This window comes from Solea senegalensis, linkage group LG14 (assembly GCF_019176455.1).
Source record: "Solea senegalensis isolate Sse05_10M linkage group LG14, IFAPA_SoseM_1, whole genome shotgun sequence".
NCBI lineage: Eukaryota > Metazoa > Chordata > Actinopteri > Pleuronectiformes > Soleidae > Solea > Solea senegalensis.
This window is the reverse complement of record NC_058034.1, coordinates 14,588,337-14,614,360: the sequence shown is the minus strand read 5'-3', so window position 1 is coordinate 14,614,360 and position 26,024 is coordinate 14,588,337. Positions and strand designations below refer to the sequence as shown.

General features: G+C 39.0%; 1 protein-coding gene across 3 annotated transcripts; it reads right to left on the bottom strand.

Annotated features, from left to right (window-relative positions):
- Positions 1-342: 342 nt before the first annotated feature.
- On the bottom strand, positions 343-26,021 carry abca7 (ATP-binding cassette, sub-family A (ABC1), member 7). 3 transcript variants are annotated; one of them, XM_044044221.1, is made up of 50 exons: positions 25,331-26,021; positions 23,966-24,067; positions 23,651-23,744; positions 22,999-23,140; positions 21,925-22,049; positions 20,896-21,014; positions 20,439-20,636; positions 20,237-20,329; positions 19,603-19,840; positions 19,001-19,140; positions 18,417-18,533; positions 18,131-18,328; positions 17,763-17,968; positions 17,098-17,274; positions 16,699-16,921; positions 16,293-16,514; positions 15,930-16,134; positions 15,626-15,739; positions 15,056-15,227; positions 14,744-14,875; positions 14,440-14,579; positions 14,220-14,357; positions 13,489-13,730; positions 12,866-12,923; positions 12,513-12,715; positions 12,182-12,311; positions 12,041-12,064; positions 11,147-11,292; positions 10,791-10,915; positions 10,585-10,692; positions 9,926-10,118; positions 9,726-9,820; positions 9,576-9,608; positions 9,355-9,460; positions 9,201-9,275; positions 8,946-9,115; positions 8,559-8,736; positions 8,145-8,260; positions 7,602-7,746; positions 7,155-7,278; positions 6,790-6,919; positions 6,526-6,652; positions 6,171-6,233; positions 5,805-5,911; positions 5,132-5,273; positions 4,606-4,740; positions 4,133-4,236; positions 3,794-3,886; positions 3,348-3,597; positions 343-2,329 (listed from the first exon to the last, which is right to left on the bottom strand). In XM_044044221.1, the coding sequence occupies exons 2-50, from the start codon at positions 24,032-24,034 to the stop codon at positions 1,841-1,843; spliced, it is 7,173 nt and encodes a 2,390-aa protein (XP_043900156.1). In that variant the 5' UTR covers positions 24,035-24,067; positions 25,331-26,021; the 3' UTR covers positions 343-1,840. The 3 variants fall into 3 exon arrangements, with proteins under 3 accessions (XP_043900156.1, XP_043900157.1, XP_043900158.1); XM_044044222.1 differs by lacking the exon at positions 12,041-12,064; XM_044044223.1 differs by lacking the exons at positions 21,925-22,049; positions 22,999-23,140; positions 23,651-23,744; positions 23,966-24,067; positions 25,331-26,021 and having other exon boundaries at positions 20,891-20,954.
- Between the last annotated feature and the right edge of the window lie 3 nt (positions 26,022-26,024).

Here is a 26,024-nt window from a genome sequence, read left to right as displayed (position 1 = left end):
GCTCCATATAACAAAGAAATCATTAAAAACTGAATCATTTTTGGTTTGTGGACAAAAAACAAGACATTCAAGGACATCATCATTTCAAGGGTTGATCAACATTTTTTGACGTCTGACATTTTAATGACCAAACGATTACCCGATGTGAAAATAATCGACAGATTAATCGTTTATGAAAATAATGGTTAGTTGCAGCTTTAATCATAATATCAGGCTGTTGTGGCTGTGTATGGTTCTTCCACATGCTACTGATGCCCCCTATTTGTTGTATCAATGAATAAAGTGTTAAATTGCCAATAAGCAGTTTGGCATTGACACGCAGATGCATTTTCCTCACACATGGGGCTCCATTTAAAAGGGAAAAAACAGGCTTTCCAAGATTAATTGCCAAGAAGCATTGTTACAACAAAGAAATAATTCACCAAACACAAATTTCCTTACTTTTTAAGTTTTTTTAAAATTGAAGTCTGTAATAGGAGTGTTTGGTATAGTTGTAACCCTGCCCTGTCAGGGTTACAACTATTCCTGGTTGAATAAATAACAAAAAAAACAACAACAATATTTTAAAAGTTGATACAGGAAACAATATTTTTTATTTTCCTTCAGGACAAACCATTCACAACACACATATATACGTGTTTTTTCAATACTCGTACAGTTAGTATGTACTGTACAATAAATACTAGAATAGATTTACTAATATTCAAGTAGAATTCTTCAGGCTCAGGAGCTTAAAGGTACATTCGGAGAATTTGCAAACACATTTACAGCATACACCAGTTGAATAAATCCAGCTTGTTGTTCAGGTTTTGCATAATTCCATCTTTTTTTTATTTATTTTTTTTATTTTAATGTTAGCAGTTTGTATTCGGGAATGAAAATCAACTGCTGTCTCATGCGATGATATAAATATGTAACTGTGCATTATAGTGCAGTAACAACTTGCTTTGGACATTCTGCCAGCTGTGTCATTTCTCTGATAGAAGAAAGGGTTATTAAAAAAACAAACAAACTTAAGTTTACAATAATAACAATAATAATAATAATAATAATAATAAAAAGCTCAAACTGAATGCTGCCGTTGTTATTTTTTCACATAATTTGGAGCAATTGGTAAAACATAGGTGACGTTGTGATGATTTTTGTTGGACCTGGACTTGATACTTTATAAATACTGTGAGACAATTCAATGAGGTTTATGGACCTTCATTTGGAGAGTGACACAAAATGAAGAGCATAAAAAAGTTTTGTTTTTTTCTTGATTTACAAAACACTTAGTTATTAAATGTTTATACAAGAATAAACTTGCAAGTAGAGACATTTTATGAGTGTTTGCAGCATTTTCTTATTTAAAGTGCTTTCTGTAATAAAGATGAGACTGACAAGTCTAATGATTGAGCCCTGAGGAACACCAACCATTGATTTTTACATTTAGATTTACATATTATCCTATCAACTATCACTTCTAATTTTGGACAGACGATGAGACGTAGATAAAACCCAAATCAAGGGTATAAAGCTATGGATTGGTTGATGAGCAATCAAGGCACCGAAGCCATTATTAGGAAAGTGTAACTGTTGCTAACTGAGGCCTTTAGTTAACTAAACTCTGAGTTTATAACTAAACTCAGAGTCAGTTTAGTTAACTGATAACTGTAAAATTCCATATTTCCTAACATTAACTTCATACTGAGATTCCAAATCAGCTCAGTTGCTCCTGTGTTACATATTGATTTTGCAGCAAACACTGAGCAACAGTCAAATAAATATAAAATGAATAAAAGTTTCTTTGCTTACAATTGGTCCAAACTGCTTCCTTTGCCTGTGCTCACCAGTAACTTCACAGATCACTGTCTTGTGTGTTGCTGCCGACTATAAAAAGTGCAGAAGGATGTTTACTGGAGCTCTGTCCTCTGTGTGGGGATCCACTGGGTTCTCCCTGAACTCCACCTTTACTGATGTCTGATGAACTGCTGCTACTCCTCCGGCTTATTGGACACATCTCCTGGTTCTGCTCTACTGGCTGAGGTATTTTGGTCATAGCCATACAGCAGCTGTTTTCTCCTGTAGATTTGTCTTCTTTAGATTTACACTTACTAGATGTGGTCTTTTTTGATTTCCCTCCCTTGGGTTTGCTGTCAGATGGTGTCGCATGCTGTTGTGTGGTCTTGCTTTGCTGAGGCGATGTGACTGGTGATTGTGGTTGGATGATGGGAGGGTTAACCCTGGCGGGCAGACCAGCCTGGTTGCTCTGTACTGTCCCATTGCTGATGAGCACATCTGTGAGGCAGCCGTCATCAGTCTGCTCTTTGGCAAAGTTGACAAACACCTACAACAACGAATGGGCCAGCTTTAATGTCAGACAATTCGTTTATATAAAAATCTCATTTGACATGAGCTTTCTTTTGGCGATGTTTGCTTTTTGAAAAGAAACAATGTTTTTATGCTGCATCTGTCACCTAAAAATGGGTTATGGCAAGCAATACTATCAGACCTGACTGAGGGAGGGCAGCACAGGGGAGTTTTTTGAGCACTAGAATTCACTTCCTGTGTGAATGTCTGTTCTTCTGTTTGCAACTTCAGTCTACAGCTTTTGGAGGATCAATCTGATATCTACACATATATTACACACCTTTCGACTCTAGCTTGACTAAGACAACGATGATGACAAAAAAAAAATGGGAAAAAAAAGCACTTACTTGTACATTGCACTTATGACTAGCACTTTATAGTTTGGCTTACCTGTACCCAAATGTTGGAATGCACTTATTGTAAGTCGCTTTGGATAAAAGCGTCTGCTAAATGGCATGTAATGTAATGTAATATCTTTTGTGAGGAGTAGGTGATCACCCAAGTATGTTTGTATACAATTTCCCTAAGAATCTACATTCTACATTTTCAAGAAATCCCAATAATGAGTAAAAAAAAAGAAAAGAAGCAACTATACCATCAGACCAAATTCTAAATTTCATCCAGATTAGAGATTTGGCGCAATTTAAATTTAACATGGTTCAGTCCCATTTAACAAGTTCAGATGTGTATATCTCAGCAACATCTTATAATAACAGGATGAATTTTGTTATGCTTATGTAAGAAAGTAATAGCTACAAGGAGGTAAAGTTCGATACAGATCCAGAAAGTATTCTGGATGCAGTGGATGTGAAAATATACAAACGCAGGTGACAAAGTGTTTAAGCCTTGGCAAAGGTCTGTGACAATGGTTTGAATTTAACAGACATGTTTATAATTAAAAGTATGACAAAAAAAATGTGTTTTTATAAAAACCAAACTACTAAATAAAAATATGTTTGAGAGAGAGTTAAGAGCAGCTGCAGTATCATCCTCACCTGGTCCAGAGTCGTCTGTGAAACCGAGAAGTCTTCAATGCCCACCTCCCCGTAGTTGTTAGCCAACACATCGAAGACCTGAGCCAGGCAGCAGGCATGGGAGGGCAGCTGGTACTGCAGCACGTTGTGGTGACGCTCCTTCAGCTCAATGCTGGGAAAAGAGTTCTTCATGTATGCGCTGACGGGACACGAGTCTGGATTCGAGTTAGCGTCTGACAAACGGAGGTTGAGGGTATAGCCATCGCCAAACCTGAAAGATCAAGGACAGAGAGAAACAATAGTCACGATTCATCACTTAGCTTAGAGATCACGCAAGGCTCGGATCTCCTTGCTGTAAAGGCAATATTCTCCTAAAATACTAGCTTCACTGACAACAAAAGGTGCAATAGCTGATACAATGTCTGGGGGCAACTTGTGTTTACACAGAATATGTACTGTGTGCTTACCTGTTCTTCAGGTGTTGAACAGAGCCCAGACATTGGAACCTGCCATTCACCATGATGGCCATTCTGGTGCAGAGAGCCTCACATTCCTCCATACTGACCATACACACACAGGAATTAAGTTATTAGCATGTACACACTGAGCTGCAAAGCAGAAAAGACTTAAATATCTGTGTCATCCTCACATCAACAACTGATTTGGCTTAAAAATACTTATGACTCATGTCTGGGTTTTTTTTACAGGGATTTGTAGGTCCTCCTGCTATTGTGTCTCAGTCTTTACAGCCTTGTACAAGATAAGTCCTCATGAGTACTAAGTATGTACTTTACTTATCCTCCTACCTGTGGGAGGTAAGAACCACAGCTCTTCCCTCTTTGGTGACACTCAGGATACAGTTCCACAAAAATCGTTTGGCTTTTGGATCCATACCAGTGGTGGGCTCATCCTGACATAAAAAAAGACAAATCAAAGAAAGACAGTAAAATCTACATTTATTTTTCAGAAAGGATTTGTGCCAACCAATTTGTATGTACATATGCATTTCAGAGTAAAAGTTGTTACAAATTGTTCAAATTGAAATGACCCAAATGTTTCCAAATGGCGTCCATGAGAAGAGCTGGTTTAATTCACTCAATGTTAGTAAGTCAGGTGCTTCGTTTAGCATAGCATACAGTAGTGGACACTTCTTCCCAAAGAAAATGAGCCAATGCCGTACTACAGTTACTTACATGTGGAATTCAACAGGTGATATTATGTTGATGGAAATGAACTACAGGAGGAGGAAAACACTTTCGTGAACTAGTTTGATCCTCACCAGGAATATAACCGGTGGAGCCCCAATAAGGGAGATAGCAGTGGAGAGTTTCCTCTTGTTGCCTCCACTGTAGCCTCCAGCTTCCTGCTCAGCATAATGTGTCAGTCCAAGTTTCTTCACGCCCCACTGTGCCACCTGTAGCACAACAGAGAAGCCATGCTTTTATGACAGATGCTTGAAAAACCTGCCAAGCTACACATAAGGACATATGGACCAATACCCCAATGACTAGATTATAAAAAAGGGAGGGACAGAGATAGAGAAGAGAGAAAGCAACCCCTCCTGCATGCTGTAGCTAAAACAGGTACCTACAAATAACAGGCCACTGAATCTGAGACCAGAAAATAAACTAGACATCTCGAAATCAGCAACATCATAGTGCAGTATACTATGTGGGGCAATGCTGCATTCACACAATGCCTGCAGCACGGAGAAGAAAACCAGAACTTGGATTATTTTAAGGTGATTAGCCTTATTGCTAACTCTATATTGAACAGAATATAGAGCTTGTTAACTGTTCCTTTACCTTGGAAACAGATTCCTCTGGAACTCCGCGCAGGCGAGCGTACAGCTCCAGATGTTCCTGACCTGTCAGCAGGTCACTGATGGCGTCAAACTGTGGACAGTAACCCATCAACTGGTGGACTTGCTCCATTTCTCTCAGGACACTAAGAGAACCACATGGAAACACAGTTTATCACCAACACTGCTAATATACAGTAACTTACTAAAACTACCACTAATAATATCAATGCTGGTGTGACTACTCTTGATTCTATTGTAACGTAGAGGTGAGCCAACATGCTTTACATGCTAAACACTTTCTGGACATTTTAATGGTCGACGGAGATTTGACCTGAGTGAATTTAGTCTCTAATGACTATAATACCGACAGACATACATGTCCCATATGGATAACCGGAGCACTGGCACAACCATGGTAGGACCTTTTCAATTTCCAGTACTAATTTCCTCAAACTATTCTACATCTATTACTGCTACTACTGTATAACTACATCTAGTGCTCTTTTAGCTTATTTTCAAGCTGAAGAATGCCAAAACAGTGAATACCTGTTGCAAATACCAGCCTTTTATCTATAAATATATTAAGAATTTTTTTTGTATTTAGTGTTTCCTGTCAAAGAAAAAAAAGTTCACTGGTTCAAGTTGAATAACGGGGTGACAGAAACCATTTGTACCTGTACTGGTTCAGGACAGCTTCTCCATAGGTGATAGGTGTGTCTCCAGTCAGCATGCGAAATGTAGATGTCTTCCCTGCTCCGTTCACCCCCAGCAGACCGAAGCACTGGACAGACAGAACACAACTTCCATATAAGAACCTCTATAAGAACATAGGACATGTCCTTTACAGTCATCAGTATCAGGTATAACACAATTTTTTAGACATTTTCCAATTGACTCATAGATAAAACCATGATAACAAGCAATAATTGTAGACAATGACTATGGCTGTATCTACAGCTGATGACAGGCACAGCGTAAATGTATTATTTAAATTAACTATGACATTATCAGAGTTGCATTTGATCTGAAAAATCTCTCACTTCGCCGCGTGGAATCCCAAGGCAGAGGCGATCCACCGCCGGCTTCTTACCTGATTTATAAACCTGAAAAACACAAAGAAGGCTACAATGACAATTCTGTGGCAGAAAACACTTAAGATATGATAATTATTTTCAACAAAGTGAATGAATGACAGGTGAAGGTGGATTGTAAGTTCATGAAAAATACACAAGGGTCAAAACAGACATAATTTAGGCAGTTTGAATGAGCAATTAGTTCCATGTCAGTGACAATCAATAGGTGGATAAACTTAGGTTGATGATTTTGACCAACACTGCTTCCCTAAAAGAGATCTTCATAAAAGAGAACGCTGAACTTTTCAGGTGCCGGTTGTACCTTGCTCAGGTCAATCATGGTGAGGATGTCTGATTGGGCTTGGCCACTTTTGACCCGCTGTCTCTCCCTGGCAACGTCCTCGTCTTCAGGAGCAAGAGGAGGCATCTCGGGCTCAACCCACCACGGCCTAGAGAGACATTCAAGAGCACAGGAGGACCACAAGCTGTAACATATGCGCATCTCATTACTAAATACAATATCTCTACAGTTATTTCATATTAAAGTAAGGTTTCTCTATTGGTGTTGGAGCAGTTTAAATCATACCTGAAGCGTATGAAAAACTTGTACTGCAGCATTATGGTGAAGATGAAGAAGATAACACCCTGAGCTGCCATCGCAAACAAGTTCTTCCCGACAAAATCCCATTGTAGAGGATCCAGAGTCTGTTTACTGCCTGGAACAGAAGGAAAGAAAGACAAGTGTGTATTCATAAAAAGATGTAATACATAAACATACATTCTCTAGGATGGTGGAAACATAGGCTGGACATAAACACTGCATTTTAGCAACACAATGTGCTTCAATGGTAATTTATGAGATGCAGAAATGTTTCTGAGGTTACACACAAAGTCGACCTGTGTGAGTCTAACAGTGTGTAGAGCAGAAATAAACACCCTGTGGCTTCATACCCAGTCTCTGGAAGGCGTCTGACATAGCCTGATTTTTGGCCATGTCGATGAGGCCCCGCCCCAGACAGAAATGAGGGAAAATAAGGAAGACCTTTTTCAGGATCCGGTTTACTTCATTCAGATGCTGGAAAGAAGTTAAAATGTGTTAAGAACACTGTACACATTGTTATTGTGTCACTTTATTGATCATTACTGGCTGTCCTGCCACACTTGACGTTTGTGGACATATATCATATATCTCAGACAATTAACTTGAAAAATTCTTACAAAGACTGACATGACTGCATGCAATCCTGAGCTGATGACAACAGTGTGAACAGTAACGCAGCTTCAATACACAGCAGCTTTCTGATTTATTATAGCTGAGAGTTTTTCTTTAGTTTTAACTCTGGCTTATTCATTACATGCCGTCTCCTGTTTGTCCTGACAAGTGCATTTTTTTTTTACCTCATCTACAAACAGCTCCAGGACAAAGGTGGCGATGCTGCCATTAATTCCAATGAAGAGGTTGATGGAGGTCAGAACCACATAAGCTGTGCTGGGGACGGTGAAAACAAAGGACGCTGGGTACATGAGAGGGGTGATGGACCACCTAAAAGGACAATTAAGTTATCCAGTTAGTGCTGAGCCGAAGGAAGCAGAAAGAGGAAGAGGAAGGCAATCATTTAATTGGGACAATAGAGAGATGAAAACTCACATGAATATATTAGTTCATTTAAGTAATGTGGAAGACGTTTTCATATAAGTAAATACTTTACAGAAAATATTATACTACAGCAAATATGTTAGCCTGTGTAGTTACAGTAGGTATGTTTTATGTTTTAGGGAAGCTCACAGTTTGTAATGTCTTAAACAGGAAGACTCTGAAATAACTTCATTCAAATGAAACGTGAGGTAAAAGTAATTCATTAGACTGATTTAGGAGCTCTGATCGTTCAGTCTGGTCTGATTTTATGACAGGTGATTTTTGGTGAGTTTAATTAAACATACCCATAGAGGAGGAGCAGCAGGATGAGAGCGGGCAGGTTTGTCTCAGACACGTACGACTGCTGCTGGAAACTGATGAAGATCAGTACCACCATGGTGGCTGGGACAGTATAGTTCAACTGTAATACAAGGGATAATTAACCAGAGGATGTTTCTCTTATACAGCATGTGTACTAGAATAATGGCACAGGCTGCATGTAATTGAGATTAAAGGATCTGCACTGGGCTGGTTTAAGTCAGAGGGTCTGATTTCAATTTCTACACAAATATAATCATGGAAGCTGTGAGGTGTTAAAGAGTGAATGTGTAAAGAGCCTTGTAATAATGGGTTGTGATTTGGAACTGAATAACAAAATTAAATGGGAATTTCAAAACATAACTGTTGGGTGTGTGATTGATTTTCTCTCGAGTACGGACCATATCCCAGGTGAAGTTGGCCAGCCAGTAGAGGATCGGTTTGACCCCGCTGACAAACTGAAGGTGTTTGGCCTTGCTGACCCTCTCCTCGATCAGAAAAAGGACAAAACTGGCCGGCACAAAAGACATGGCAAAGATGACGCAGATGGAAACCAGAACATCAACTGAAGTTGTCATCCTGAAAAGTGGCACAGAGGTGGGTAAACAACACACACAGTAAATAAATGTCACTTTAACAATTTAAATCAGTCCAATCCTTGATGAAACTTTATCAAACTCATCCAAACTTTTTATAAATCAAACTCTTGGCAACTCTAGGTTCTTGCATGATGGAACATCATGTTGGCTAATTCTTCAAAATTTAAAACATTTAAAAAAAAATCTTACATGGCCATTTCTGTGAGTTGCTCTTTGGTGAGGTTGAGTGGGTGGTTGTAGGCAGTGATGCCGTGTCTCCTTCTTTCTGGCCCTGGCGGCAGGCTCGCTCTTAGCAGGCCATTGTTCATCACATTGACAAATGACACCATAGCATGCCAACCTTTGTTGTTGTACCACACCTAAGTACAACAGAAAGAAACACCTTGCACAAAACGTTTTATATCAAAATTCTCCACTGAAGACTCATAACAGACACACATTTACCTTGACATTGTTTTGACTGTGGAGTTCTCCAAGAATATCAGGTAGTCGGTTCAAAAGATTATTCAGTGAACTGTTCTGTGACGAAATAACACACATTATATAAGACTCACAAAAACATAAGGAATGATAAAACAAGCCTAAGACCTCACTATACCTGTGCTACTCTGTAACGAGTCCTGATTGCCATCATCACGTCTTGGACTTGATTAGCATGAGGTAAAGTCTGTGTGGCTCTGCCCCCGAGAGAGAAGCCCCCATATCTGCAACACAGAAATTTAACAAAGTAATTTTTGACAAAGGGCTCAAAACGTAGGCACAAAAACTCTATTTTGCTGCCAAAATAGTGTTTTTGTGTGTTTCATCCCAACAGCTTACCTGAATTCATTCACCCACTTCTTTTGTTTCAGGCTGTAAATTAAGAAAGAAAGAAATCCACTCAGAAAAAGAAGCTGACCAATAATCACGACTAGAAGACAAGAAAATTACAATTCAAGATTTGAAACTGTATTTTTGTCACTATAGCACCTTTTCTTGAGGATCTGAGAGTAGGTTTTGACCAGGTAGTCAGAAATGTTATAACTGGTCAGATTTTGGAGGATGTCTCCAGTCAGTCTCCTAATCTGTAAAGTAACACATTAAAAGATCTCCACTGAAAATTGGGGACAGACACATTCTGCAGTACATTTCACTCAACACAAGCTGAAACATTGCATTACTACACTCACCTGTGGTGGTGGCAGTCCACCCGCTCCCTGCGGACAGTCGGGGAGCATCCGTCGGACGTCCTCTGTGCTACACTGACATTCAGGAGAGGGTCGGTCTCGGCTCCAGTTGCCTCTGCTGAACATCTGCCAGGTGGAGTAAGAAACCTGTGGTCGCATGAACGGACCACCCCGCTCATCTTCACACTGAGTGCTCCTGCACAAAGAACATGCAGTAAACATAGAGATTTTTTATCTGCTTTTAACATGAAAAAGTTGCCTGAATGAAAAACATTGACGTATACAGATTACTTCAAAGGCAGAAGTTAATTAAGTGATGGATTATTTAATATCCTTAATCAAAAAACTAGACTTTCAGAATGTTTTCATCTCTACAGTTTTTTTTCCTCCTGTTATAAGTGGATCTGTTCATGTTTATGCTAAACATGCAATGACTATTTTTGAGGTCAATATACTTGGATCCTAACCAAAACTGGTTTTAATTATATAAAAATGTACTCATGGATTTTAATTGCATCTAATATCGTATATTTATATTTAAGTTTTTCTTATTTATTAAAGCATATTATGATATTCAGCAGTCTCATAACGTTTGTACCACTAATTTTGTCACTAACTCTTTGATGCCAGGGAAATTATTGTGTTTACAGAGATCGTCTTACGTGCCGTTGTCTTCTTCCTCAGTGTCCATGCACTTGGTACCAAAGCCTGGTTGGTCCAGAAGAGCTTCCAATAAGTTCTCAATGGCTGGGTTCCCAGGGGCATCATTACTGTTAAACCACAGATTTTTAGGGATGAAAATTAGCTGTTATGTCATAGAATTAAACCTTCACATTTGAGAGGATAAACCAAACTGGTGGAGGCCAACCTGAAGAAGGTGTACTGTTGTCCGTACATCCACGGCTGCAGTTGTACAGCAGGGTACTTCCCAAACGGCGGTACAATGAGACTGAAGAGAAGGGCAATCAGGACAAACATGGCAGGTAGAACGACCTGAAATGTGAAGAAAACTTCAGCTCAGAGACTTTGAACATGTTTCTCTGGTAATGAATCATGATCAATATACATACCAAACCTAAACATGAAACAAGTATAGCCAGCTAAATATTCTTGGTCAGCTAATTGATGTCAGAATTCTCATTTTTATGAACAGAAACACTATGAGACTAAGAGAAAAAGCACAGACCATTTCTAAAAAAATCTGTTGCTGGTACTTGGGGTCACCTGAGCAAAGATGCCTCTACGGCTTCTCCGAGCATAAAGCCAACGTTTAACAAAGAGAGCCCTCAGCTGTTGCCAGGTCAGCCACCAGCCAGTCAGGGGGATCCCACCTCGACCGTCTCCACTCAGACAGTCAGTCTCCTGCGGCTCTGTGAACAGAAAAGGCACAGGATGAGAACTTATACTGTATACTTGATATACTGCAACCACCTTTAATATGATGGAGACAATAGTCAGACTACAGCCTGCTTAACTGTAGTAGGAGCAGGACATGACACAATTAATACATTGAATTTGGTGTGTACTTACTGTCATAAACGGAAAAGTGGTTAAATCACTTTTAAATAGCAGTAGTAGTCTGTATCTTTCAATGTAAACAAATATATACGTTACATTCAAAATATTGTCAAATGAGTTCATGCAGTGCTGAATGGAGGTGATACAGGAGGTGATTTAATTTATATCACACAGAGGCAACAGCAATGTCGTGAAGCGGCTGCAAACGGACTGAAGTATGACTGAAAACACAACTATGCGCCCATGAAAACTTAGAGGTGAATTATACTGCTTTCTTTGAGCAGGTTGACAGGATGCACAGAATGCATCTTGTCCCCATCCGCCCCTGCACTACCACTGTACACACAAAAGCTCCCTCAGTCAGGTCTGACAGTATTGCATGACAGAGTTTTCAGATGAAGGATGCAGTGTACAAACAATGTTAAATGTTTCTGTTCGCGAAGACCAAACGGACGCAGAATAATAAACAACAACAAAAATCACAAAATGTTTCACTCTGCAGCTTTAAAGACGAGTGATGGTAATATTAGCAAATATTTGTATGTTAACTGAAAAGAAAGTTTATATCATGACTGTCAGTAACTGATGATGTGAGGGTACCTTGCTTATGAAGCCTTTTCCTTCCTGGCAGCAGTATAGAAACAAACAGTCATAATTGAAGACATGTACCGAGTATACATGGACACACCGTGTGGTATGTACACACATAACTACTATATGAGCCAGAGTGTTAGTGCATACCCGTCTCTGGTTCTTCAGCAGGCTGTCTTTCTGTTCTCTGTCCTGCTGATGGTTGTTGGCTGAGGGGAGATTCAGCCTGCAGCAGAGGCTCAGCATCCACACCCGTTTCCTCGGCCACTCGCAAAAAAATCTGAAAATTAATGGAAGGAAGGCTGTGATAAAAGATTAAAATCTGCTTAAAAAAAGCATTTATGTTATTTTTTGTACAAACATTGACCAAGAGCAGTGTTCACCTGCTTTGGTCTGCAATAAATTTGCTGATTTTTTTTATTTTTTGTTAGTAGGTGGTGACTTCTTTATTAATACATCAATGTAAATGTTGATGTTTTACCTCCTCCAGTGTGCTGTCTGAAAGGCCGTAGCTGCTGATGCCCATTTCAGGAAGCCTCTGGTCCAGTTCGGACAGAAATATGGCCAGGCTTCTGTCCTTAGCAGCTACCTGCGGCAGGTTGATCACTGCCTCGTGTCCTGATTCCTCCACCAACCTTGCACCTGGGATGTAATGATGTACCAGGGAAAGCAATGCTGCCAGGTCTGCCATGATGATAAGGATGATGATAACAACCAGAGAGGGGAAAAAAAATAAGATCTCTTCATGATTAATTACTTAATACAAAACCGGTGCCAAAAGAAAATGCATTTCCAAATGGCCACATAATGAGCTTTTAGCTGCTAAACACTCACTTGAGCTGCAGTCTTCACTTCCGAGACCAGTGTCTTCACTCAGTGATGACTCACTATCCTGAAACAGAGTTTAAGTGCATGTAAAGCAAATGCAGAATATATACAGTATATGTTAGAAAATAGTGGCTCAGAACATGCAAATAAATTACAGCTGTGGATTATCCAATCCAATCCAATCCAACTTTATTTATAAAGCACTTTAAAAACAGCTGAAACGAAGTGCTGTACAACAGAGATAAATAAGATAAGATAAATAAAATTATGGAGTAAAGACTGAAAACAGTTTCTCTCAAGTCTTCGGTTCATGATTTTTTGGGTGTGTCTAAAAATATCGCTTTGATACAAAAACACAAAGAAAAGCCCTGCCACTTAAAATAAAAAATAGGAAATGAAGCACAGAAGAAAAGAAAGAAGAGTAGACTCCTGCTGTGAGACTTGAGTGGGGACCAAAGCAGGTGAATGTCACTTCTCTACAGGTTTGTTGAAAAGGAAGTTAAAGTGTGCATGTTAAAGTGATTATGTTTTGCGTGAGTATTGCTATTTCCAGTGTTTTACTCACTTTCCTTTAATGCAGTTCATACAAATAAAATCTTAGCATCTAAAATTAAGTTAAGAAACCAGACCTTGAGTGGAGGCAGCTTGTTGGTGCTAGTACCAGTACTGGTGCAGATACTGGTATTGCTGGGAGTGCTGGTGTTTAGTCCTTCCCTTTTCACCACAGTGAGGTAATATCCTGATCCTAGCTGGGATTTCAGGAAAAGTGGTGATCCGCAGCAGCAGAGCTTCCCCTGGGAGATGATGGCGATCCGATTGCCTAACAGCTCTGCCTCGTCCATGTAATGAGTGGACAAGATGATAGTCCGGTCTTGTGGAGAAAACATGAGAGAAATGAATTTTCTTGGTCTTGATATTTGTGTTTTTCAGGTCAATTAGAAACATAGGAAGAGGTGTGTTTATATTTCAGGTGAGCGACAGCAAAAATTATTTGAGGAACAGTAGCACAAACATTGTTATAGCAGAACTATTAAGCTTTCAAAATTGAACCTGGTCAGTTTTTAAAATCATGGTATATTTTGTAATAATGCCAATCAAGAAACCGTTCTGCTGTTTCAATCAAAGAAAAGATTATTATATTCCATATAAAGCAACTGGTCTAGGACATGTGAATTCTTCCCCTGGGTTTAACCATTAGACTCTAGTACCGTAAAAAGCAACATCCTTTTGATCCCCAAACACATGTAAAGGGGGTATTTGTAGATTTTCTGCAGGGTAAATGTTCTTGCAACCTACAAGAAATATATCAGGCTTCTGAGCTTAACCCCACATCACGATCATTGATACACAACTCACACACCTTTGCGATATTTGAGTAACAGATCCCAGATCCCTCTGCGAGAGTAAGGATCGACTCCAGCTGTAGGTTCATCCAGAACAACCACCTTAGACCTGCCAACAAATGCTATTGCCACAGACAGTTTTCTCTGCATACCACCTGATGGAACAGAAATTGAAAGAGTTAATTAAAAAATGTTTTACCCCTTTTACATTAATACATTTACAGTTAGTGTGTTTACCAGAGAGGTTTTTGGTCTGTTCATGCCGTTTGTGTAGTAGACCCACATCGTCCAGCAGAGTGTCCAGCTCATCTTTCACCTCAGCTTCAGATAAACCCTTCAGACTTCCATAAAACCAGACATGCTCCTCCACAGTTAGTCTGTCAAAGCAGACAGACAAACACAAGTTGACTTTATATGAAAATCTGTAACAATGAATCATTGACTGAAATTGCCAGCTGAAGTAAGACATCTGTAGTCTTATTTATTTAGAAAAATGGGTCAAATTTCAGAAGACAGCAGACATGGCAGAGGGGAACCTTACATGTCAAAAAGGACATTGTGTTGTGGACAGACTCCCAGTGTCCTTCGGATGATATCCATATCATGGCGAATGTCCATCCCCTTGATGTATACGGTTCCAGAGGTAGGAGGAAACAGGCCTGTTAGAACAGATCTAACATACGCACATAATGAATCATTTTAACTCTTTCTAATTTATCACATTCATAATACATAGACAGCACAAATGCAAATATTTTGCATCTGATCCTCGTAAACAAAAAAAAATCTAAATTGTTCTAAAAGAACATAATAGTTGGCTCAGTGCTGTTGTGTTTCAGTCAACTCTACTCACATGGTGGTTGTTTTGCCGGCTCCGTTGTGGCCAAGAAATGAGGTGATCTGTCCCTCATAAAACTTCAGATTGAGGTGGTTGACTGCCAGTTTTGCTCCCCTCTTGTAAATTTTCACCAGGTTTCTGATGCTCACACCCAGGATTAAGTTACTGGGCTCTGGTTCAATGTGATCTGATGACAGAGACACAAAAAAGAGAATACATGATCAAACAAGGGGTGGATGACTTTCCCAAAAAGTCTTATGACAGTCTTCTTCAACACAGTTAAAAATCTGAATTGTGATCTTTCTTCCCAATTCCACAAAAACGTAAGGTTTACAAATACAAACCTGCATCAGCCTACTGACCATTGTGCAATTTAAATGTATGAAATACACTATTGTGCATGTTGTACATTTGGTGTTTTAAATCTTAAATGCCTTAAATATTATCCAGTTTCACCACATCCTAAGAAATAAATTAATTTTCAATATCTTCACAATACATTTTAATTTATGAATTTTCATTATCTTCCACAAATACATGGCTAATACAATTAGAATTAAAAACATTTACTCTAATCTAACATACTTTCATCCTGCTCTGAAGGTGCTGGTGGGATTGGCATGCCTGCCTCCAAGGGAACTCCACCCCAGTAGTTCATCTGGAAGATGAAATACCAAGGCCTCGGGATCCCATATTCACCTATTGTATCACAAAAACATTAAGAAATATTCTGTTCAAACAGTAAATACATTTGTATTAGACAGAAAAAAAAGACAGATTCTGCCTGAGGAAATTAATTTTAGTCCAATACACTTTTGGGAGCTTTAATTCAAACTTAATGCTTTGTGGTTGTCAGATCAAATTTCCATGACAGTGAGTGTATTCGTACCAGGGAACACAGCTTCGATGTACCAGGCAGCAGTGGCGTAGATGAAGGCATCAACATAAAGCATGGTAATCGAGATCATGAAGCTGTACGAGTCTCCTTCCACAGGACTAGAGCGCATGTTGTACCACTGGATGCCCGCACCTTGCTCCTCAAACTGAGAGAAATACTCACAGCCAAATCCAAACGCCACAGGAGAAAGAAAACTCTGAGGAAAGAAAAGCGAATTATTATTGTTTTATCTAGTACAATAACTGCCTGTAAATAAATAATTGCATTAACATTCAAAAGCCAGGAGTCACTTTTTTTCCCTGAGAACTTCACACATCCAAACTTTGTTATTGTATTTACAACAAATTTACTCACCGCAAGAACTCTGTGTGTGCTGTTGAGGTGGTCCCTCCAGGCAACACACAGTACATAAGGCAGGTAAAGGCCAAAGTATATGAGCCCCCCACAGGCAGCAGCTAGGTTTGCTTTGGAGAAGAAAGTACTAATGAGGAAACACTGCATGATGGTGGCAGTAGCAAATGCAGTGAGGAAGAAAAAGACAACAGCTGGGTTGCTGTACGGCAAGATGTCCCCCCACTGAAAGGATGAGGGACAAGAACAAAAGATTTAACAGGGACTATATATAGCAGTCTGTCCTTTCAACATCCACCACAACACTTTCAAAAAGCACCAATTTCCATGCATGCTACTGCACATGCCGAGCCTGCCATTTAGTAGGTGATGCATATAACAATAATTGCGGAGTTAGAGCTCATCTTGCCTTGAGCAGAGTAACGAGAAGTCCTGCAGAGACCAGGAAAGGAACCATGCTGCTGATGAACCAGCTGAGCCACAGAGTTCCTGTTCCCAGACCCATAATTCTCATGGTTTCTTTCAACCTTGCCTCCTTTTCGTACACCACAGATTTGATGATCATAGCAACCGAGTAGATCCAGGCTAACGTCATGAAGAGTGGCAGGGAACGGTTCAGTACTCGTAGGAAACTGATAAAACAGGAGGAAAAAAAAAAGGTTGCTGAGTTGCATCAACATATTTGTACTGTTTTACTTCAAATTGATCTCTCTGAACCTACTAAAGAAACATTCAAATAGTACACTGTAGATGTACTCATAGAGATGGTTCATAAAATCGGAATTATTTAGAATGACATAAAACTTACACATCGTCCACATAGCAGGGGTAGGGCATTTGCTGGATGTAGATGCCAGTAGTCTGTCGAACTCCAGTCAGGACTCGACTCACCGCGCTCTCCACCAGGTCCTGGACGTAAACAAATCCACCCCAGATGTAGCGCATGTCATTAAATGGGTCAGCTGCTGGGCCAGGATCCCAAAACCTGATGAAAAATGACCAAATCTGTGTTTATTGTTTTTTTTTTTTTATGTAGGTGGCTAGAGAATGTCAGCATAAAGAAAAGTAGACTCTCCTGTTGCAAAAGTTGTCTTAAAACTGATGAAAAATAATTAATACAAGTTTGTGTAATTGATTACACAAACTTGTATTCGGAAAATACAATCCTATCACCTAATGACCAAAACTGGTACAAGATTCTTTGAGGAGAACTGTGAATAGTAGAACATTAAATACTCTTTCAAATTTCAATACAAATATAAATATACCCATTCAAAAATGGGTAAAACACTGGTAGAACAACTGTATTGGCTTAAGTAGGTAACTATACAGTTGACTGTAATAGTACAATAAAAGTGTGTAATCTGTAATTTAGGGCAAATCCATGGTGTTTATACAGCCCACACCTGGGCTCTACATCTTCCCTACATCTCTACAACTATGGGAAAAGAAATTCCAATCTTTTTTCATTACTTGTCCTTGATCTTATTGGTCCGGGTAACATCATCAATGTCCATTCGGATCTTGTAGGTGACGTGGGGCGGCAGCTCAGGAGATGAGGAATTAGGCAGGAGAAAGACGACACCGGCCCAAAACTGCCTGTCCTCCAGAAGCTCCAAAGCTCTGACAATCAACTGACCCTCAGTTTCTAGCCCCTCCAGTTTGTCCTGAGAGAAACACTGCAGTGGGAAAAAGAGAGTGTAAAAGATATGAATGGTAAATGACAGGAAAAAACATAATATAAAAATTCTGTTGTATCTATTTCCATTAGTGGTCTGACATGTCTATACTTTTTGCATGAGAAGAATGGAAAAAAGAAAAGAAACACAGGAATAAAGAACCTCAGTGACTTGTGCGAGAGTGGAGATAGTGTGGCTGACGTCGTTGTAGATGTCCAACCAGGTTGGTGGTGCTCCTGGATTTCTGCTGGCATCTGGTGAGGGTGTGGACAGAAAACGAGAGATCCGCGAGGCCGTCCATGACGTGTTCTGTAAACGCAGGTTCACCAGTACTGCAATTTCTGGCCTCCTTAACAAATCCTGTCATACACAAACAAACAGATTTTTATGAAAGAACAATTTTTACAGTAAATATGTCACAACATTGGCAGCAGTTGGTGAATCAGACCTTCAGCAGTTGAATCTCTGCACTGCTCTCCATGTAGTTCTTGACGCGTGGTCCCACCTCCATCCAGGCTTCATTCAGCTGCTGGAGGATCTGCAGGTCCTCAAAGGTTTTGTTCATCTTTCAAAGACACAAATTGCAGTTTTCTAATGGATGCTTTTATTCCATTATGCATTAAGTTGTCTTATAACAAGTAAAGCAACAGAGTACAGTATAATGTCAAAAATGACAACATGACATCCTCCGAAACCATCTTGAAACTCGGGTACACTGGAATATAGCTCAGATCTACAATGGTTCAGGTCTTTTAGCAAAAGGAGCTCTCAATGGAGTGCCCCAAGGTTTAGTGTTGGGTCAAATCCGCTTCTCCATCTATATGTTTCCTCTTGGCCAACTCCTACACAGGCCTACAGTCAGTTTTTATTCCTATGCAGATTATACGCACATGAACACTTTATGAATTATAATTATTATGCCTTCCATTTTGGCAGTAACCATATATGATAGATACTAGTGTATATTACAATTGTAAGTGAAGTGTCTGACAAAACATCGGTTACAGTCTCTCACAAGCTCTCGTACTGTACCTCTTTCATGACTTGTTGTATTACAGGAGTGTTTGGTGTGTACAGCAGTTTTCCAATAAAGAGAGGTTTGATTCCTCGCCACACGATGCGAGAAAGCGGGTTGGATTCTAGACCATGGATCAAAGCTTTACAGAAAGGAGCTGCAGTGAGGAGAGAAAAGACCAAATGACACAAATATTAGATGAAAATAACAGGTGAAACAACAAGGGAAGGGTGTTGCTTTGGTTTTACAACAGATCAAAACATCACCTATGATTATTATAAGTGCACTTGCCAGATTTTAGAGCAACTACTTCACTCTAAAACAGTTATGCAAGGAATCAATTATTCACTCATGTGCACACTTGAATGGTCCTGAACAGTGACATTAGAGCACAAGTGACGTTGACGCGACACAAACATGCACACAAATCTCACCAAACAACAAACTTAGTTATTTTTCCAGACAATATTCATAGACTTATATCAGGATGTGTAGAGGGTTTATGGTAAAATTAGCTTTAGAAACCAATTATGGGCAGCAACTTTAAATTCATATCATGTCGTATTACAGGTAAACAAATAAATACACATCACATGATCGGATCTGGACAGCCTCTTACTGGTGTCGTTGTTACGGTCAGTGTCAGAGTCCTCAGTGCCGTTTTTGCCTAAGAAGGACTTGATGTCGTTGTCTTCATACCAGTTGAGTGATGGGATTCGTTCACCGCCAACCTCAGGGTGACCACACATGATTCTCGAAAAAGCTTGAAAGCTCTTTTTGGGCAGTGTTGTGCGATTCTCTGGAGACAGAAGACGGAGAGCAGCACTCATCTCCGCAAAGCTGGAGAGGGAGGAAACCTGGAGGAAAACAGACGGAAGGGAAGGTAGGGGAGGGAAGATAAACCATAGGGGGAAAATGCCAGAAGAAAGCATGGGACAAAAAAATTACAAACATTTCAGTAGTGAAAATATGATTACTATAAAACAAAGCAACAAAAAAGTGTTTGTATACAATGCATCTTGCATTAGATGCATCTTTTATACACTACATTCATTGTGGACTGAACCCTTGCAGACATTTATTATCTGAACAATGATATCTTCACTGCCATCACATCAAATCCATGATTTTGTTAAATGGATAAATGTGCTTTATGACCTCATGTGTTTCCATGGTGATGATTCTACCTTTCTGAAGTGGCTATTAATTTATCTAAAACCAGACAAATATAATTAGCAGTTTAATGTTCTTACGTCATCCATGAGGACAGCCAGTTCCTGGGACACTGATGTGACAGACTGGCTGATGTCCCTGATGTCTCTAGCATTCGCCATCAGACGATCTCTCTGACGGGACAAAGGAACAGACAGATTTACTCTTGGCACCAACAGACTCACTCTGGATTTCACTTGTATCTTCTGTAAATGGTAGGTTTCCCTGTCCACTGACTCTCACCGTGAAGAACTTGGAGAAGTCAAGCTGAGAGAGAAAGAGGCGCTCAGCTTCTTGAAGAATGTCGGCAGGCAGGTTACACAGCTGATTCTGAAGATCATTCATCACAGCTTGTCCTCCATCCACCATAAGAAACTGTCTTAACATGGTGGCATTACACACCAGGTCCTTCAGCTGCATCTGAGCTCCAGCTGCAGCAACCTGCATGAGATCATTTTGATTTAAGTACATATTAAACTTCCTCTTAACTCCAATTACCATTTAGGTTGATAGCACCTTATGTATGCAATTTATTTAAATATACAAAATTCTAAATTTGACCTAGTAAACCTATTTAAAAAAATTAAAAGTTACTAATATGTGTTGCTCATTTTCAACACTTTTCGCTGAACTTATTTTACATCTTTGGGAAAATTCACTTAGAGGAGACCTTATTTCTATACATTACATCTTACCTCACCTGAAAGTTAAGACGAGCCTTCATCAGCTGGTCAACAGTGGCAGGTGACAGGCTGCCATTGGTCAGGAGGAAGGTGGACAGTGTCTCATTGGCTCTCATGTAATCCTCCACTGTTTCAACTGTGGGAGGCACAGAAATATAAACCCATTTGTTGCCTTTCAGGTAATAGATGGCAAGCAATACTTTGATTTTATTTCAATAATATTGGTCTCTTTTATCTTTTTTATAAAAGTAAACAACTGATGCTAAAATATATCTATTAAAATAATTTATTTATATAAATAATATATTTACTTGCTATCATTACTTTAATCAGGCATTGTCCATCGTGTGTGTGGCAGTGGTTCGTTCACTTACTCACCAAAAGTGACTTAAGCTGGAAGTTAAAAATATTATTTACATCCTCCCTCCATCGCTCAATGTGGTATAAACACCTGAAGAGGCCTCTTTCATTCATTCGGCAGTTTGTCTGGGGTAGTCTTGTAATTTAATCTGCCTACAGTATTTGAGAGGCTGAACAAACACTGTGCTGCTTTCACAACAGCAATGAATGACCACATTCAGCCAGTCATCTAACACCTGCTCAAAGCCATTTGTGGCTTCACTGTAACCCTGTGACCAATCAGTCCTGCAAAAATGTCCTAGATCAAAACAGACGCTGCATGAATTTTCAATGCTTTTGAACCTCCAACCCATGATTGTCTGCAGTGGGTACTCCCATTAAACTAGATATTTCTGGCTGTCTGGGCTTGCTTGTTTAATGGAGAAGGAAGCTTGTGCAAATTTGCAATATATCACTAAACATTTAACCTCACTGACGCAGATACTCCCTGTCTCCCTGTACTACAGCACACCATAGCCTTGTTTACTACTTCACTGACACAGAGCTAAGAACTACTGGTTTTCTCCAGGTTCATAATTTTTTCTTTTTCCTGAATAAGCCTCCTGCGTAAAATAGAGACCAGTGTGCATCAGTGTCGATGCATCCCTTCAGTTCAGTGCTAGAGATAATCAAGCAGGCTGCAGTACTTGGCCAGACTCCAGGTCTTTCTCTGAGCCTCCGGATGCTTCCCATCAGGTCTTGAAAGCTCGAAAAGCTCCGGTTTCCACTGTAGGACAGAACAGTAAAGGTGTCCACAAAGAGACGAGACAGTCTGTGGGAACAGAGCAACAGGAGGAGTCCTTACTGAGACAAAAAAATCAGTTTACTTTTATTTAACTGCTACCTAGCATACTTGTTCTATCAGCTGGATTATTCACACAAGCAGCTGAAAGAAGATCTTTAAAGAGCCCGTAATCTCAATTTAATCGATAATAACACTGCTTAGATAAAGGGGTACATCTCACAATAATTTAATAAATAACTTTCCTGACTCTAATATGTTAGTTTGCAGAATAGCAGAAAGCAAAACATGCCCATCCCTGTTTCTTTTTCAAGATGAATTAATTCAATAGTGTGTTCATTCAACAGTCAAACTGGGGTTGCAACTTGGAAATGTTTGCATAAAGACCTCCTTCCTATTAATTATTATTGGAAGGAGATATTGAAGCATTAACTTATCATTCCAGTGATACATTACTGTAAATAGGTAAATCCAATTGCGATTGTGATGGATTTGATTTTTAAATTATTATTATTTTTTTTAATTTGACATTCATTTCTGTGCTACAGTGGCATGCATGAATTAATCCAGCTGTTGTCTGGAAAGGAGATTATTATCCAGAAACTTCAAAGGTATGGTTTGGAAAATAGGTGGTTGCTACATAAACTTCATGCAATTTACAACATAAGTTTACAACACGCTAAAAGATACAACAGCAAAAGGTACCAAATAGTATGGCCATTCTTCTTTAATATGTCACCTTTACAAATTATTGATTATGCTTATTCAGAATTTGTAACTTACTAATTTACTTTCTAACGGCATTCTGGTCAGTTTTCTGGTCTACAGCGTAGTTACTGCCTGTCTTAATTTAACACAACATGAATTTAAAACATAACAGTAACACAATGATTTCTTTCTGCAAATTTTTAAATCTTAGAATAGTACATGAACCAACTGTGCGTGTGTGTGTCTGTGTGTTTTTTTTTTGTCTACCTACATGGAATTGTTAAAGTTGCCAAATTGTCCTGGTGTCTCCCCTGGTGTGGGACTGTGAAAGCAGGGGTTGTTGATGTTGCAGATTATGCCCTGAATCCAGGGCAATGCCCCGGCTGATGGCAAGGCTTTGTTTGGAAAGTGACCTGTAACAAGTACAGTCCAGAACAAGAAGATTATCTTGAAACAATGAAAATATTGATAAACAATAAGCCTTTTTTTATCTGAAAAAATACTGTTCTTCTTTTGTACACTTATAAGGCCATAATTTGATATTATCTTGTAATATCAAATTACAAGATAAACAAGTGAGCATGAGTGACTGAGCTTTATCATACTGTTTTTCATACTTGAAAACCTGAACTTGCTAGTGGACAACTATTCAATCCTTAACACACAAGAGAATACCTGTACACAAAAGTGATCGTATGAAAGGAATACATAACCCCATCTACATTCTGCAAGGCTCTGTCTATTGTTGTCTTCTACTTTTTTAATGGAATAAGGTCAAGAACTTGAAGCAGGTCAGAAAAACAAAAGTGCGTGTCAGGCAAAAGGATCAGTGACTGGGCTAATACTCATTAGCTGGTTGTCAGAGGGCCAGTTTCTGGACCTGTAAGTGCGTGAGAGAAGACAGAACACATAATGTCACTCACATTGGCTCTGTTTATAAGGAGGGTGCGACTGACGAACAGAGATGAGGATGACGAAGAGGAAGAGTGGCCAGAGGAGCTCGATGATCAGCTGGATCTGCACGGGGAGAACATGTCAGCTGTTAACTTCACATACAAAAAGACCGTCACTCACTTCTGCCAGAGACACAGCAGAAGTTGTGTGTCTTATAGAACAGCTGTTTCAAATTAAACAAGTAATTATTTATTTGTGCTATGTATTCAAGTTGAGTCTCATACCACAATCATAGAATATAAAATATAATGTTAATTTTCTTTCTGGGAAATGATAAATGGCACCTTGTTTCTCCTGCGGTATGTGATATTCTTCCAGAGCAGGAGGACGAGCTGTCTGAAAAACAGGCCCATGGCTCCCAACAGCTACCTGACCATGATGTAGCCCTGGAATATACAGATATATACATATTATTGAATGGAGTTGTGAGTTTGAATAGATGGCTCCTGGGTGTGTTTTTATTGTACAACTTCTTTATTTGTGTTGTTTTTATATTTTTTATATTTTCTACAATATGTTATGGTTTTATTGGTATTATTAGGTATTTTAGGTAGCACAACAAAACTGAGGCCAAATATCCACTTAAGATTATTTTTGACAGGAATTGCGTTCACAATACAATTTGTGATGGCATTGAGAATGTTTACATCTTTATTCTCAAGATATTTGTACAGATTTGTGAGAAACAAAGATGTTCTCTTCAGTCTGTAGTAAACGATGTGTACAGGTCAAGATAATAATTAATCTAAAATTATATTTTGACACACATTTTGTCTTTAGCCCTATTTTCCAACAGAAGATAACATTTTCTATTGCAGAAAAATCAAGCTTAAATGGAAGATTAAAAGAGCTACACAAAGGTTGTTTTTTCTTGTGCCTGGTGTGATCTGTCGAAGACGGTCAATCCCCTACTTTATCCTGAAATCCTCCTGATCTGAACAGCTTACCTGGGTCACTCTGAGAATTCCCTTACACTCAGGCACCTTCTTCATGTTTGTGCTTTAACAAATGATCTGTAGATCTAGACTGTGATTTGTGCCAGGCTAATTTCCTTTGCAAATCTAGTTGAGAATTTAGCCTAGTTTTGTATATTAGTCTATTTGCATCTTTGCAGACGTCTGTGCAACTGTGGAGTACATGTTTTGCAACCTCTGATTTTATCTTTTTTTATATCTTTATTTATCCATGAACAGTATTTCCTTTAAACGGAAAATACAAGTTATGACTGCACTGTAATATACTTGTCAGCAAGCTAAAAACACTGATATATGTTTAAATAAAATCTTATTACACAAAGGTTGTGTAACAGGCATGCTTTCAATATGTATTTCTACTGGGGGAAGCAACTTATTCAAAGCAAAAGTAAAGAAAAGAGAATATTACGTTGTCACTTAAGTTATCACTTTATTCCCACATCTTCTCGGTCAAAACTGGTAAACAAGAAATAAATAAATAAAACAATAAAGAGGAAACTAAAGCGGAAGAGAGGAAAACACTTACAGCGTTAGCAAACACTGTGGAAATAGCGTCCTCTTTCTAGCCTGTTACACAGTTTTGCTGATCAGGTGGATATTAGCTCTTTTCTAAATACGATAAAAACAACACGGTGAGCACTATGGATTCATAACAGTGGAATTATTAATCATTACCTTTTAGTGTCTCCAGCGGTAGCTTGTCATTGACTCTGTCACTGTGTGTTGGTGTTAGCAGGTAAAAGCTTACCACATAGTCCCGCCCACAGGTGACGCTGATTGCCTGAAGGACCGTCCCGAGGGGGCGGGCCAAAGAAGCCGCTTTTGATTCTAATTGGCTATCATCTATGTTAGCAAAAGTCGACCGCTGATTGGTCAGGGTAAATGTGAAAGTGTCACGACACTCACAATGTTTTGGCAATAGAAGCTACACTGAAACTTAAATATAACCAATTCAAAATTCTAAATATATATAGAAACTGACTTGATGACCTCCCAATAAACATCAAAAACTGGTTTGATTTCTAGTTTGCTTTTATCTATGTTTTGGTACAAGTCACCTGCTGATCATCATGATGATGCTATCTATCATGATTGTATAGTATCTGTGCTTTACAAAAAAAAGTATTTTTACAGTATTTATACAGTAATATAAGGCGTAGTTCTATTATTACAAGCAGCATATCATTACATATTACATCTACAACTAAAAGTAGTAGTAATAATATTTAATTGCATATGCCAAAGATTTTGTCTTATCAGAAGCTTTTTCAATGTAATGCAGTTAAATACAGTACATTGCAATAATAACATCCAAACAGGATTGTCCTACTTAAAATATAGCTCTCTTGTTAAATATAACTCACAAAAG

What these genes read in the sequence shown, in the direction of transcription:
- abca7 (XM_044044221.1), bottom strand. Translation starts at nt 24,034, where the DNA reads ATGGGCCTGTTTTTCAGACAGCTCGTCCTCCTGCTCTGGAAGAATATC. An exon ending in TGGCTGTCCTCATGGATGAC is followed by an intron (nt 19,841 to 20,236) that starts GTAAGAACATTA and finishes GTTTTCCTCCAG; the next exon opens with GTTTCCTCCCTCTCCAGCTT. An exon ending in ACAAGCTGCCTCCACTCAAG is followed by an intron (nt 12,924 to 13,488) that starts GTCTGGTTTCTT and finishes ACTCTGTTTCAG; the next exon opens with GATAGTGAGTCATCACTGAG.